This window comes from Bubalus bubalis, chromosome 7 (genome assembly GCF_019923935.1).
Source record: "Bubalus bubalis isolate 160015118507 breed Murrah chromosome 7, NDDB_SH_1, whole genome shotgun sequence".
Classification (NCBI taxonomy): domain Eukaryota; kingdom Metazoa; phylum Chordata; class Mammalia; order Artiodactyla; family Bovidae; genus Bubalus; species Bubalus bubalis.
In genome coordinates, this window is record NC_059163.1 from 14,182,493 (window position 1) to 14,198,943 (window position 16,451).

General features: G+C 47.4%; 1 protein-coding gene across 1 annotated transcript in view; it reads right to left on the reverse strand.

The window, feature by feature from the left end:
• Window positions 1-1,838: 1,838 nt before the first annotated feature.
• The window catches only part of CRMP1 (collapsin response mediator protein 1), a gene marked incomplete at its 3' end in the record, with an annotated part of 29,644 nt that continues 15,031 nt past the window's right edge, over window positions 1,839-16,451 (reverse strand). The window contains 3 exon segments of the mRNA XM_045166266.1: window positions 1,839-2,003; window positions 3,230-3,414; window positions 7,801-7,889. Coding sequence (XP_045022201.1) covers window positions 1,839-2,003; window positions 3,230-3,414; window positions 7,801-7,889 — 439 coding nt within the window.

A 16,451-nucleotide genomic window follows, 5' to 3' on the forward strand; every position in this document is an offset into this window, starting at 1 on the left:
AATTAACACCAAGCTCAGACCAGGGGTCTCACCCTGGTACCAGAGCTCTGGTGCTGAGATCACCAGGTGAGCCTCAGAGAGGTCAGCTTGGTGACTTGCACAGTATCCCATAGCCAAGAAGCATGAGGGCAGGATTCAGATCCAGGCAGCCCAACTTCTGGGATCTTTTTACATCCTGGACTGTGATTCTGTATAAAAAAAGAGAGTGACTCACAGCAACTTCAATGAAGGGATAAAACTATCTGGATATAGAAGTTCAGATCATAAGACCCAAACTGGTAAACAGGCAAGGAACACCATCAGATATTCACATAAAGGAAAAGCGTGCACAAAATGTTTAACATAATTAGCAGTTGAAGCATTGTAATGTTCAACAGCAGACTGACTTTTATTCATCAAATTAGCAAGGATTTCATAGAAGCAATAAGACCCAATGGTGCAAACATGGAGGGAGTGACGGACATAGAGCAGTGGGCATGCAAGTGGGTGCATTTTTGTGGAAAGCAATTTGGAAATAAGTGTCAGACTTTTGAAAAAAGTTAAAACTTTGACCCTGTAATGCCATTTCTGAAAATCTAAGGAAATAATTAGAGATGCAAACAAATGTTTATACACAAAGATGTTCACCAAACACAATTTACAGTAAAGCAAACGGAAAACCTAAGTGCCCAATAAAAAGGAAATAGCTGAGCAAATTAGCCATTACATTGTATGTTACGAGCCATAAAAAGTTATTAATGAAGAGTAATGATTATTCATAAAATGTTAAGTGAAAAAAGAAGAATTCCAAGTAACTGCTACTGTGTAACTATATAAGGAGAAAACTGTCTAAATAGGGAATGGAAAGCAATAATCTTTAACATTGATAGTAAGTGGTGATTTGGGGGTAGGACCAGAGGGGGAACTTTTTTTTTCCTTCTCTTGATTTTCTTTTTTCATATTGTGGTGATGATACTTGTATAAGAAAACACAGCATATATATTTTAAAAATTGAAAGTACCCCCCTTTCTCTCCTTGAAGCATCTCATTTATTTGAGGCTGTCTCTTCAGAGAGCCTCAAAATTGCCCCCTTTCTGGAGGGACCACTCATATCTTCTTCACTCTGTTCTCTTCTCTGCTTCTGTGGGTCTTCAGTTCAGTTTATCTTCATTTGGTGTAACACACTGTAAGGTACCCACACTGTGAAGGGACAGCCTGTGTGAGCCCACACAGGGGAGGGCCAGGATGGACATAGAGATGCACAGACATGATCCCCTCTGATCATAAGCTCAGAGTTTAACAGAAGAGCCAGACAGACAAGGGTCTTCAATCCAAAAAACAAAGCAAAAGCAATGGAAAAGGTGTGCCAAACAAGCCCCAGTAACCTGCTATGGATATTCAAGGGATAAAGCAATTCTGATCAGGGAAATCAGAGGAGGTGATAGTTGAGCTGGGTACCAGAGAGAAGAATGGGCATCCCTGGATGCAGGTATAGGGATACCAAGAACAAAGACCCAGCAATGTAGCAGGTTTCAGGGGGTGGCATTCAGGATAATAAACACCCAGATAAGTGTGGTGGGGAGAGAGAAAAGTGAGGCTAGGTCAGTAGGGGCCTTGTGTGCAAGGCTCAGGAAATCAGGCTTTTTTCTATGAACAGAGGGACTCTCCAAAGGATCTGAAGGAGAAGAAGACAGACTCTTTAAGGAGGGTCCAATATTTCCACTGTTCATGTGGCAGGGCAGAGCTCACAGTTGGGCTCAGAACAGATGCAGTTAAAGAGATTCTTAACTCCACAAACCAGATCCACCGAAGATACAATGATTCCAGAACTGTGCCCCGCTTCTGGGGCTGTAACTGACCTTTGTCCTGCACCAGGACCTCGAGCTCCTCCCGAACGCCATCGTACCAGCTGGTGATGTCCACATGGAGAGAGTAGTCGCAGCAGGATTTGGTGTCTGCTGCTTCATGCCATTTCTCAAAGGAGGTCAGCAGGCTGGACCCAGGTTCAGGAACAACATGGTCAACTGGGACAGAAAAATATGTGTCACATGCCAAGATGCTCAGGACCCAAGTTGTTCCAATGGTAGCCTCTTCCCTGCCATCATCATCACCATCACCTCCAAACAGCATAACTACTGTGACCATCCCTTATCCCCCCATCACCATGATCATCACCACCACTTACACCATCCAGACCAACATCCTCCGCATCACCATCCCCTTCATCACTCTCACCATCATCAACATCAATATTGTTATTGTCGTCACCATCATTATCAAAATCATCAGCAGGAAACGGTCACCACCATCTCAGTCTTCACTGCCACCTCCGCTGTTACTGTAATCTCATCTTCCTCCTCCTCATCACCATTGTTATCATGACTGCTTATTGAATGCTTATGATGTGTCACATACTGCCACAAAGGCTTTACCTAAATTATCTAATAAAATCCTCACAACTACCCTCTGAAGTGAGTATAAACACCCCCACTTGGCAGATGAGGAAACTTGAGGCTTAAAGAAGGTGAAAAACGTCCAAGGTCACACAACTAGTAAGGAGTACAGAGAAGATTCCCAGAGTCCCGTCAGTGATAAAGACTGGACCGTCTCCTGTGACTCCATGTTACCTTCTTGGGCATAGAATGCAAAGGTGAAAAGGACTTAAAAGAATATGAACTTCACCATCCCTTTTTCAAATAAAGTCTTAGATGTAAAGCATATCAATGGGAAGACATCTGTCTTTCAAACCACACTGGGCTTTGCACATCCCTCTGTTCCCGCCCTGTTTCTAACATCCACCCTTCACAGCCATAAAGAGCAGTATCTGCTACCCAGCCCCTCTCACTCCTCCGCCCACATAGAGCATCAGATTAGCCTTTGCTAATTTGACTTTCCAGTCCTTACTCTACTTGACCTCTCAGGACATGGCAAATCACTCTCTCCTCCTTTAAACTTACTCCTCCATGGTTTCCATGGCAACGTGATTTTCAAAGTTTGGAAACATTATGCTATGCATCATTATCTCAGCAGCAATACTGACACAACCACTTTCCAGCTGTGAAAGTTTCAGCAGCTTCTCTCTCTCAGCCTCTGCTTTCCCAATGGTCATAACAACACCTGCCTCACTGGTTCTAAAACTTTAGCCTTCTGCACACCGGGTACCCAGAGCAAAGAGCCCGATGTTGCTCACAATGCTGGGGATTTGAAAGAGAAGTAGCAGCCTATGGCCTAAAGCAGGAGTACGACTCACTGATCATTGTGGTCCCGCCCGCCAGCGCTGCTTTGGTCCCTTGGAAGAAGTCATCAGCAGCCGTCATCCCCTGGGAGGGCTTCTGCAGGTAGGTGTTGACATCAATACCTCCAGGAATAACCATCCGCCCATTGGCCTCAATGGTCTTCACTCCACCGGGAACAATTAAGTTCTCTCCTATTTGCCTGCAAACAGACAATAAAGACAGATTTTGGTTCTTAGAAAAAATGGCTGCCAACTGTGCAATTTCTGGGGCAGGTCCCACCCAGGGCACCAGGTGGACAGAGAAAACTCAGGCAGGGTCCCTGCCCTCCAGGGGCTCACAGCCTAATGAGGAGAGACATACAAGCAGATGTTTATTACAACCCAGTTCACACTGAGGGTTGGGGAGCACATCATCAGCCCTGGTGATCCGGGAGGGCTTCCAGGGGGAGGCAGGGGCAGAGCTGAACCCGAGAGCAGTGAGACCAGCATTGGCCTTAAGTGGGAAAGCGTTCTCTGAACAGCTTGTCACTCAAGAGTACTTCTTAGTTTCTTGGCAACTGCCTTGGGGACACAGAGATGAGCAATGGCAGGGAGGCAGAGTGACAAGACCCCTTAGCTCTGCAAGTCCTCAAAGGCAAGGCTATGGAATGAACTCTGACATTCCCAAATCCGTATGTTGAAGTCCTAACCCCTAGCCCCTCAGAATAAGACTATACTTGCAGAGACGGCCTCTAAAGAGATCATTAAGTTAAAACAAGGTCACTAGGGTGGGCCCTGACCCAATATAACCGGTATTCTTAGGAGCAAAGAAGATTAGGACACAGACGTGTACAGGGAAGACCATATGGGAACACAGAGAAGACGGGCATCCCAAGCCTCAGAAGAAACCAACCTACCCATACCCTGATCTCAGACATCCGGCCCCCAGAACTGGAAGAAACAAGTATCTGATGTTTAAACCTCCCCATCTGTGCACTCTTACATCAGCCCCGGCAAACTGATACAGACATGCAATCCTCATAGAAAACAGTTGTGAGCACTGGCCTCAGGAAAGCTGCTTAACCATCAGGCATTAGCACCATAAAACCTAGAGGGAGTCACATCGAGGGTGGCAGGGCTTTTCTAGATAGACTGACCAGCCCTTCCATTCCCCATGTGCTTGCTGCCTGCAAATGTCCTCGAGAAGTGGGGCAAATTCCAAAAGTTGGGGAAGGAGGAAGAAGAGCCTAAGAATCTCAAAGCCTTGCCCCTGCGGCATCTATCGGCTGTGTCTTGTATGTTGGAACCAGAGTCAGGAGATGTATCTAGGGGCCAGTGGAGGGATGGGGTTGGGGGTGGGTGGAGAAAGACCAGGACAGACTCAACAGCCTCCATGGCCAGCGCCCACCAGAGACCACAAGCAATGGTTATTTAAAACAGAAATCCAGGGGCTTCCCTGGTGACTCAGTAGTAAAGAACCCGCCTGCCAATGCAGGAGGCAAGAGTTTGATCCCTGATCCGGGAAGATCCCACGTGCCACGGAGCAGCTAAGCCCGTGCAGCACAGCTATTGGGCCTGTGCCCTCGTGCCCAGGAGCCCAACTACTGAGCCCTCATGCCGCAAGCACCAAAACCTAGCACCCTAGGGCCCGTGCTCCACAAAAGAAGCCACCGCAGTGAGAAGCCCACACAATGAAACCAAGAGTAGCCCTTGCTCGCCACAACTAGAGAAAAGCCTAGGTAGCAATGAAGACCCAACACAGTTAAAAGTGCATAAATAAATAAAAATTTTTCAAAAAGAAATCCAGTTGTGCTGAACGGTTGGGATTTGGCCCCAACATTAGTTTCTCTAAGTTATCTAAAAACATCAGTAATGAAGACGCAGGAAAATGTTGCTTCAGTGACCACAAACGTCAGGCGCCAGAGTCCACACACAGGAGTAGAAGCAGAAGCTCCTTGATCTTCTGGACTCCTGGGCTGGCTGCTTGGGGCACAGAGGTGACCGGGCTCTATGTGGGGGGTCTTCCAACAGAAGTGGAGCATCACACAGTTTGCCCTGAAAATGGAAACGGTTCTAGTCCAAGCACAGTGCCAAGGCCACAGTAAGCCCCAGGAAATGTCAGCATCTCTGCCAATTTCACCAGCACAACAACCGCAGCTGCTGCTGCTTCTAATCACCAACCCTCCTCCCTCTAGAATTCCCATCATCATGCAGAGAATCCTGCCGGGTCCGGTCTCCCCACTGCCCATCTCCAAGATCATGGACGATGCCAGGAGCTGAAGGGAAGGGGGTTCAGGGAAGTCACCCCCAAGCCTTATAACAAGAGCCGTGAACTGCTCTTGTGCACTGACCATGGAAGACTTTTCTAAGCCCTTTATGGAAGGTCTCATTCACGTTCACACTAGCTGTTAAAGACGACAGGGTGACGTTCAGAATGTGTACCACTCACAAAGGAACAGGCACAGCCCAATCAGAACGAACATGCAGACAGACACCTCGGCACAGCCTTCCAGTGGGAACCAGCGGAGCCACACCCGAGCCTGATCCTGGTCTGTGTGACTTGGCTGCCACACCGCAGCGTCAACAAGGCCTACCCTTCAGGGCCATTCTAACCAGGCAGATCATCGCCTTTTTACAAACCCTCTCTCATCTCTTGCCAACAACTTGTGAGGGAGGAAGTGTTCACATTTTACAAAAGAGGAAAACGGAACTCAGAGAGGGGTGGTAACTTGTCCAAGGCCACCCAGCGAGCCAGTGTTGGGTCTGGATTCAAGCTCAGTGTCCCCCAGTCTACTATCAGACTCTGCCTACCAAGCTCAGATGCCTTCCTTCTTCCCTTCCACAGAAGCAGCAGGTTCTCTCCAAACTGGGATTAAACTAAACAGGACACCCAATGAGCCCCCACGAATTAGGAGGAGGACTCCCTGAATGGTTCTCAGTGACAATGTGGATGGAAGGAAAGAAAAGAAAGGAAGGAACTGGGAGAAGCAGGCACCGGTGCCCAGCCAGCATCATCCTCACCACCGTTCAGAAAAAAAGTCCTCAGCCATCAGCATCTGATTCTCCAATGCTCAGCAAATTGGATGGAGCCCTCGATGAATCATAACAAATGTTGCACAAACATAGCTGAATGGCTTTTAGTAACACTTGGTGAATGGCCGCAAGATGAAAGGATTCTTGGGGTTTAATCAGAGTGAAGAGGAATAACAGCCTCCTCGTGACAGGCGGTTCCTTGGGCTCTCCTCACTTCCACACCTCCTTCTCAACCAGCAGGGACCTGGGCCCCACACAACCATCTGAGACTCTGTAAGGCGTTCAGACATAGTCACTTGCTCTGCTTAGTAAGGCAGGAAAGGCACCTCCAGTGCTTAAAAAGCTTTACAGCAACAGGGTTAAAAGTAAAAGGCGTCTTCCATGAAGAGTTGATGAATCTTAGATTTACAGACACTGCTTATTTCCTGAATACCCTGGGTGACCTCACACAAACAGCAAGCACTTAATAACTGCAGCCCAACCTATGAGCATGGGCTCCATCTGCTCACATCCTGGACTGCAAGTCTTCCAACCTCCAACTGCACATGGCGGGTGGGAATAGTGGTTCCATGAAAGGGTTCTCCATGTCACTATGTCCTTCACGCTCAGGACCCCAGAGGCCTCACATAAGTGGGGAGCTCAATGCGGAGTAGTTGTGCCTCACCTAAGCCGCAGTGACTCAGAAACCTCACTTTACAATGCATCCCACCACACTCCACCCCACCCCACCATCCTTTCTGGTTCCAGGCTATACCGCGGCTGAGACTGAGGTCCCCACCTTCTGATGTCTAGATTTGTATGTTACACTTGCTTTATCAACACTCTGGGGTCCCATCCATCCCTGGCACAGTGCTAGGCCCTATGGGATGGCAGGCAGTAAGACAAGATCTCTCACCAGCGGCAAGGGCATTGGTGGAGGTGGTGAGGGGGAGGTGGGCACATTCAGCACAGAGGAACAGTCTGGGTTCTGGAAGGCTTCCTGGAAGAGGAGCCACACGAGCTGGGCCGGTAGGACAAACAGGAGCTGGGAGGCAGGGGCATGACATGAGGATGGGGGAGGGGCAAGGCATTTCAGATGGAGGATTTATGGATGCAAGTCTCCCAGGGGAGAACTGTTTGGAGGCCAAACATGCCTCCTTCTCTCCTGGCCCCCTCCACCCAATTCCAGAAACTGCGGGCATGTAGGGGAAAAAAGCTATGAATCTAGTCAGGTGTGCTAGGCTGGAATTGGGCCCTTGCCCCTAACTCATTCTGCAACGTGCAGCAGCCACTTGCCCCCAGGGGCCCACCACCTGCCAAGAACAGAAGAAGGGCCGGTGTGCGTGCCTCACAGCCTCTGTGGGCCTCACGGCCTGTGTGAGCACCATGGCAGGGAGCCTGTGTCGTCATGGGCTGCTCAGCAAACACCATCCCCTTCTCCACCCATGGTTTGCGCCTCCCCACATGTCTCCATCCCTGGGAGTCACAAGAACCAGCACAGTTATTCTGGGGCAGAATGCCAGCCTTCTACTTCCTCTAAGGGCTGGGCAGCTTAGGAGACGGGCTTCTTTAAAAGGTGTGTTTGGTCCACCCACTTTATGAGTCCATCTTCCAGGTAGACGTCGGCATAGAAGGACTGGTCATCATTGATGATGCGTCCACCCTTGATGAGAAGTCGGTCACTCTGAAAAGCCAAGCAAAGTAGTAAATGTCATTATAGAAAAGCCAAGAAATGCTTTTTTCTAACTTTCAGCATAAAATTTTCAACTCTTCTAAAGTAAAGAAATGGTCTTAAAAAGCCGCCTGCTAGCCTTCATCCAGATTCTTTAAAGACTTCATCCTTTTCCTTTCACCTCTTTCCCCCCTTAAACACTGGCTTTGTATTCACTGAGATACTTTAAAGCAAATCTCAAACATGATATCTTTTCACCCATAAATGCTTTACTACATAATCTGTTAGGCAATTAAAAAAAAAAAAAACTAAGATCCGTTATCCCAACAAACCCAGTCATCATCAATTCCTTCAGCTCAGTTAATAACCAGACCATGTTCAGTTTTACTTGATTATCTCAAAAATGTCCTTTTACACTGGGGTATTGTGAAGAGGAATCCACCCGAAGTCCCCAGAGCACATCCAGCCCACAATTCTCTGCAGTCCACTGAAATTTGTACCATCTCCTCCTCTTTTTAGATGTCATTCATTTGTAGAAGAAACTGGGTCATTTGTAAATAGAACAAGAATTTCTTCAGGCATTATTATTGAAATCAACAAAGTTCAATTTAAAGACATTTTCAAACAAGTGAAATGGCCAAAAAAAATAATAAAGTGGCATTCCCCAGGAAAAACACCACCGATCAGTGTTCTGATGTTTTTTCCCGATTTCCCTCTACTTCCGTACTTGTGACCCTAGCGCACCTAGTCATTCACTCACCCCTGCACCCATCAGATACTAGCCCAGGAGCCTGGAAGAACAGGAGAAGAATGAGCTCTTGTGGAGCTGGTGAGGGACGGACAGAGGTTTAACAAATCTGGGAGTATGTTGAGTTCAAAAAAGGAGAATTATAGGGGTTGCCCATCATGGGCACATAGCAAAAGGGCTGCTGACCTTATTGGGGAGTCAGATAAGGCAAGCTCAGATCTAGAAAATAATTCTAGATAAGCTGGACCAAAGGGTGAGGAAGAAGGCCAGTAGGGTGAGTGCTAAGTGCCTGGGCAGAAAGAACTGATGTGCCAAGGCCCAGAGGCAGCAAACAATACAGCCAATTCTAGGAGCTGGAAAGAACACACGGTTGTGTCCTTTCTGCATTTTACCATAAGCCTGTCTCAAGTTATTTCATTTAAGGGGTTATAAAATATTTCATTTTATGGATACACAATAGACTGTTAATTATTCCCCCATGGTTCTTTTCAATGTTTCACAATTATACATATTTCTACAAGGAACATCTTTGTGTATAAAGCTTTTCTTTTAATTTGGACTGTCTGTTAAGCTAATTCTCAGAAATTTAACAACTGAGTCAAGAAGTATAAACCATGCTTGCATCCCTTGATAAATATAACTAGACTGCTTTTCAAAAGTACCTCTCCAATTTGCCATTCTGAGACCACCAAAACACCCTTGGTTGTCATTAATATTTGTTAACTTGCACTTCTTGGAGGCTGAGAACTTTTTCTGCCACATGCCCATTTACTGTTTGTGTTACCTCCTAGCTGGAGATGTGGTGATGGACAAAGCACAGCCTCTGCCCTTAAGCCCCACCCCTTGGGTAGGAAGCCAACTGTTGCTGTTATGCCGCTGCTGCTAAGTCGCTTCAGTCGTGTCCGACTCTGTGCAACCCCATAGACGGCAGCCCACCAGGCTCCCCCGTCCCTGGGATTCTCCAGGCAAGAACTCTGGAGTGGGTTGCCATTTCCTTCTCTGATGCATGAAAGTGAAAAGTGAAAGTCAAGTCGCTCAGTCGTGTCCTACCCTCAGCGACCCCAAGGACTGCAGCCTACCAGGCTCCTCCATCCATGGGATTCTCCAGGCAAGAGTACTGGAGTGGGGTGCCATTGCCTTCTCCGTTACAGTAAACAGTAGCAATTCAGAGTAGCCACCTCAGAGGGAGGGTCTTACATGTGTTCCTCTGAAAACTGAGCCTGAGATGACAATTTTAGAGGCAAGCAGTGATTCTAGGAGGTGATTCCAGGAGTAAGGGAGCCAGACATGGAAATCCAATACAAGGTACCCATTGATCCAGCTAACACAGGGTACCCAGTGAGTAACTGGGGCTAGATCCCACCAGGGCCCCCTGAGGAACCCTCTATAGATATAGACTGCACCTCATGTGGGTCCCAGTGGTCCCACAGCACTGACCATGAGAGGAAGGCAGAGGATGCTGCATAAGCTTAGAAAAGAAGGTTGTCACCCAAACTAAGGAATCAGCAAATGGAATGCATGCATGCATGCGCACTCAGTCATGTCCAGTCCTTCCCAATCCCGTGGTCTGCAGCCCGCCAGGCTCCTCTGTTCATGGAATTCTCCAGGCAAGAATACTGGAGGGGGCTTGCCATTTCCTACCACAGGGGATCTTCCCGACTCAGGGATCAAATCCACATCTCCTGCATCTCCTGCTAGTGGGTTCTTGACCACTAGTGCCGTCTGGGGCTTCCCAGGGGGCTCAGTGTTAAAAGACAAGCACAGGACACAACTCAGTGACTAAACAAACAACAAACTAAGGAATCAAAAAAGGCTTGCTGAGCAGAAACAGAGCCTACAGCCTGCTACTCAGAACCCTCCAGTGGGTTCTTGCATCAGTATGCTTCCTTCAGAGTGAGTGCTAAGTTAGTGAGACCCTACTTAATCTGGACTCCTACTATGTAGGCAAAATTCACTCTCTCTCTTGTGCCAGGCAGCCCTCTGCTCAGTGTCACCTGAGGGTACCCCCCCCCCTTGGCTGGATTGTTTGGGACACCTTACATCACGGTCTCATCTGCAGACCCCTCAGCTCTTAGCCACTTTATGTTTACACAGTTCTTAACACAGTACATCTGACATAGTCTACATTTACGTGTGTTTATAAATGTGCCTTGTCGCACTGACATCAGAGGTGTGTTCCCCCTCTGGCTGCATCAGGTACCACTCACAGGGAACCAGCTGCACTCGCGTTACTGCGGAAGGAGGGCAGTGCCTACAGCTGTCCCTGCAGTTCCCTCAGAGACTTGATTCCATGAGGGCAGAGATTTCACCTGTTTTCTTCACTGCTGGGTCTCCAATACTTTGGGCACAGCCTGGCAGGACAGATGAATGGATGAACACCTGAACTAATTCTCAAAGGATAACTGCATAAAGATGGAGAGAAACGGCATCGTGGCCATGAGACAAAGAACCAAGGGCCAAGGAAACCAAGGAAGAGACATATGTCCTGTTCTCCAGGAAGGGGGTCTCTGGAGGAAAGGGCTTCAAGCTCAGTCACCCCCAGGTCCAACCACCTGCCTCTTATCTTTAAGACAGAAGCCAGGACCAAAGGAAAGAGCCCTGAGCACTGCGTATCCAGAGGCAGAGACATTGCTGTGCAGTTTTCTTGGGCACTAGAAAGCAGAGAAATGTGAGTCACTGGCAGCTGGCGCCTGGTTTCTGAAACATGGTGTCCCCTGGGCAGCCGTGTGCCTTGTCACATTTAATAAAGGGCTTTTCAGGCCTTTATTATCCTGAAAGGTGGTATTTAATGCACTGTGCCCAGAAGATCAGCCCCACCCAGCTCTGCTCTTCCTAGAATCAGATGTTCAAATCCCCACCCCGTCCCCCAGCTACCAGCAGATACCATGTGTAGCTACCATCAGGGTACTGGCTCTTGCTGTTCTCAGGGGCCAGCCTATTTCTAAAAACAATAAGCTCACAGCAGAAGGCGAGAGCTGATGCGACTTCTTTTTTCTTCCTTCAAATGACTAGCGTGCTTGCCTTTCAATTGACACTTTCAAAAGTATGTTCTTTGGAACTCTAGCCCAGCGGGGTTTTAATAGATGTTGATCCAAAAGGGGATTCCCAGGTGCAGTGAGTTTAGAAAATTCTGGGTTAAAGAGATGTAGAGATCGTTTTTATGTCAGGAATTCCCAGATCCTTTACTGCCGATGTGTAATGTGAATATTCAAGAGGGGAACTGAGTTGATCTTTTCCAAATTTAGACCCTTCTCATTCTGTGGGACACTTGACAAGGATATTTTTTCTCAAAAGACATCTCAGGAAATGTGCTTCATGGCTGCAGTGCTCTCCATGCCTGTTTGTGCTGAATGGTTCTCAGGGAATGTGTGGTCCCATTGACCTTGGATGGAAATGGAGCTTGAGATGGGCTGACCTCCCAAATTCATAAAATCAACATGGGTGGAGATTAGACTCAAGGTTTCCTAATTTCCTGTCCAGCGTTCACTCCATCAAACACACTTCTGTCCCGTTTTTAAACATGTTCACCCATCTGGGGGCTTCCCTAGTGGCTCAGCAGTAGAGAATCCGCCTACAATGCAGGAGTTGCAGGAGATGCAGGTTTGGCTCCTGGAAGAAGGCATGGCAACCTGCTCCAGTATTCCTGCCCGCAGAACCCCACAGACAGAGGTGTCTAGTGGGCTACAAAGAGGGTCGCAAAGAGACATGACTAATGTGACTTAGCACACACCCACATGGTAGAAGCCATAACCACCCGTAATCAGATGCAATTTAGAAAGAACCTGAGGATCTAGCTCTCTAGGACTCGCTTTCTTCATGCAGGAAGTGTGAGTGAAAAACCCTATGACACATAATTTTGAAGAACTTAATAAAAATCACACATTTAAAAGAAAAATACCAATACCCTGCCTCTCCCAGGATTACCACAAGGAGCAAACAGTCAGCAGATATAAACAGTGACAAACTCTGTACAAGACTCACTGTTTTAAATACCTTGAAAGAAAATGAAATACCTCCTTAAAAATTCAACAGAAATCTAACAGCAACGGTATGTCAGAGACTGCCCACTTCTTCCTGGGTGACAGCAGTAACCCAAAGAGACTTACACTCATCATGGCTCACGGCCTTGGATCAGTGTTGTGTAAGAACAAAACGTTCCGAGTCAGACAGATGCAGCTTCCAATCCCTGCTCATTTGCTATCCATGTGACTTAACCTATCTGAGCCTCAGTTTCTTCATCCATAAAATGGGGATAATTGTCCCTGCCTCACAGGGCTGAGGGATAACCCCATGGGGTACGTATATAAAATGCTTTGCCCAGACCTGCCACTGGTGAATACTCAGCAGAGTTATACATTGTTTATTCTTTGCCATTTTCTGTAGCAGAAATTACACTCAATAAATATTTGCTTAAGAAAAGAGTGCATGCAGCTAAAAAAATCTTGCCCTTAAGGAATTCTCAGGCCAGTGGGAGAGACTGAATCATAACCAGACCTTTGCACTCCAGTGTGGGAAGGGCTTGGACAGAGGGGTGGTGGGAGCAGAGAAGGCCTCCACTCCAGCCCTTCCAGGAGAATCGTGCTTATTCTGAGCTTGAAGAGTGAGTAGGAATTAGCCATGTGGCAGAGGACAGAGATGAAGAAGGGAATGGCAATCCACTCCAGTATTCTTGCTTGGAGAAGCCCATGGATGGAGGATCCTGGCAGGCTGCAGTCCGTGGGGTTGCAGAAAGTCGGACACGACTGAGCACCTAACACAGACAGAGGAGATGATAGAGGGAGGCAATGGCAGGGACAGGCATGGATTAGGGGGTGCCAAGAGTGCTCAGGGGTCTGTCAGTGGTTTCCTCTGGCTGAAGTACGACCACAGGGTGAGGAAGCTGGAGAGGCAAGCAGGTGCTGGCTCACAGGGGCTCAAGCACCACAAGCAAACGCGAGGCTGGGCTGGTCACGATGGTAATGACGATAATGAAAAGGCTTTCACCAAGGAGGAATTCAAGCCCACCAAAGTTTCTGAACTGAGACTGCCCAAACTGGGCAGAAGTGGGAGAAGAGAAACTGATCAACTGCACAGCTTCCTTCAAGCTGGGATTTCTTAGTAAGGGTATGCCTCAGCCATTTTTACAAATTGTATCACAGATCTTGACTTTTGACCTAGAAATTCAGTGCTGGGAATCTGTCCTCAGGATAATATCCCAAACAGGGTCAAAGAATTATCCACAAAGAGGTAAATCAAAATGAGTGACAAGATACCACACCACTAGTGGCTAGCACTCAGCTACTAAAATATCCCCCAGGAATTTTTATTTATTTATTCATGGCTGTATGGGTCTCTGCTGATATGCACAAGCTTTCTCTGGTTGTGGTGAATGGGGGCTACTTCTCTTGTTGCAGAGCACGGGCTCTGGGGGCGTGCAGGCTTCAGTAATTGCGGTGCATGGGCTTCGCTGTCCTGCAGTAAGTGAGATCATAGATTCCCAGACCAGGGATTGAACCCGTGTCCTCTGCACCGGCAGGCAGACTCTTAACCACTGGACCACTACAGAAGTCCCTCCCCAGGGATTTTAAAGGATAAACCACAGTGCTAGACAATAAAATGTTAGGTGGAAAAGCAAAATACCAAACTCTCTACATGGTAGATCTTTCTGGTAGTATGACTCCATCCAGTGCAGGCTTTGGGGTGCTGCCCCGTGTCCCCACTGCCCCTTGTGCACCCCTCCCCCACAATGCTCATCACACTTCATGGTCACTGGTCACGTGCCCATCTCCTGCTGGGCTGGATACCCCTCCATTCCCAGAAGAGCTCTGTGTGACTCATCTCCAAATCCCCAGAGACCATGCAGGGCCCTTACAAAGTTTTTAGCAAATGTTTGCTGAGTGGGAGGGGAGGAGGTGACAGTCAGGAAGGAAGGAGAAGAAAGAGTGTTTGAAAAGACAAAGGGCATGGGGAGAGAAAGGAAGAGTGAGATAAAGGAGTGATAAAGAGGGAAGGAAAATGAATGAAAGAGGGAAGAAGGAAAGGGAGGAAGCAAGGGAAGAAATAATGAAGAAAGGACAGAGTAGACTGACAGATCAGAAATCTCTCTTTTATTTTAACATTCCCTGAAGTCTAACCCTGCTGCCTGGGAACAGGAGCTTGCTTAGTGCAAATCCTGTTCAATACAGGACAGGTTGTTCAATATAGGTGGGGCCCGCCTGCACCTTGGTGCTGGGCAGTCATCACATGTCCACGGCCAAACATCGTGGGGAGCAGAAGAGCAGCACAGAGAACAGAAGGCTTTCTTCTCCAAACCCAACACTAATCTCCCTTCCAGCCCCAACTGTGAGGAGAGAGTAGGTGTTGGCAGGATGCCTTTGCTCTCTTCAGAACATCAAGTACCATGTTGAATGCCACTTACAAAAATTAGCCTTTATAGTTTCTGATATTTCTACCCACACAACAGCAAAATAAACAACCATCAGTTAGGAGGGGAGGTCTGGATCACACTGCATCTTGTGTATCACTGTCCTGAGGAAAGCATGAAGCCTCCCTGAATTCTGTTCTCCTTTCTGCATGGTGGGAATAAAGTCTGTCATTTCCAAAGTAAAGTTAGAGGAACAGAAAACTCACTAAGGTCTGGGGAGCTTTAGAAGAAAAACAAGGTTCCATTCTCATCAAACCAACAACTTACCCCAAAGTCACTAGTTGAGCAACCTTGGCTGCTATCTGGAAAACATTAGAGAGTGAAAGTTGCTATGACAGAGACAGAGAAAGGCAGTGACTATTTCATCAAGGAGAGGATGTTTGAGCTGGGTTCTGAAATATGAGATGCTCATGAAGTTGGAGGAGGGCATGGCAAACCACTCCAGTATTTTTGCCTGGAGAATCCCTTGGACCTAGAAGCTTGGCAGGCTACAGTCCATAAGGTCGCAAAGAATTGGACATAACTGAAGTGACTTAACACACACACACATACACAGACATGAAGCAGAAAAGTGGAGAAGAAGTGGAAGATTCCAGCAAAATAAATAATATACACACAGACACAGTTCTGAAGTTTTCAGGTTCCGTGAAGTAAATAAGGACTGGAAAGCAGTACTGTATGCTGTCCATGGTCCTGAAACACCACTAGGCACCTGGAAACAGATTTCCTGGAACCCTGTGATGAATTGTGGTTTCCCTGGAAGCTCAGATGACAAACAACTTGCCTCCAATGCTGGAAACCCAGGTTCTATTCCTGGGTCTGGAAGATCCTCTGGAGAAGGAAATGGCAATCCACTCCAGTATTCTTGCCTGGAGAATTCCATGGACAGAGGAGCCTGGTGGGCTACAGTCCATGGGGTCACAAAGAGTCAGACACGACTAAGCAACTAACACTTTCACTTTTTTGATGCTGAAGATCTGGCTCCCTCCTACCTCACCCATCCATGGAGTTCTTCACTGCTTTTCTTTCTTAGATCACGGCATATCTGTAATCTTTATATTCCCACAGATCAAAAACAATCATGGATTATGCATCACATTGTATGTAATAGCTGGTTTCAAGTACATCTCACTGAGTGCCACCGTTTCAATACTTTGTTATTCAGTCTTGAAGTCACGTTTGACTCTTTGCAACCCCATGGACAGCAGCAGGTCAGGCTCCTCTGTCTTTCACGATCTCCCAGAGTTTACTCAAATTCATGTCTATTGAGTTGGTAATGCTATATAACCATCTCATTCTGCTGCCCTCTTCTTTTGCCTTCCATCTTGCCCAGCATCAGGGTCTTTTCCAATGAGTCAGCTCTTAGCATCAAGTGGCCAAAGTATAGGAGCTTCAGCTTCAGCATCAGTCCTTCCAATGAATA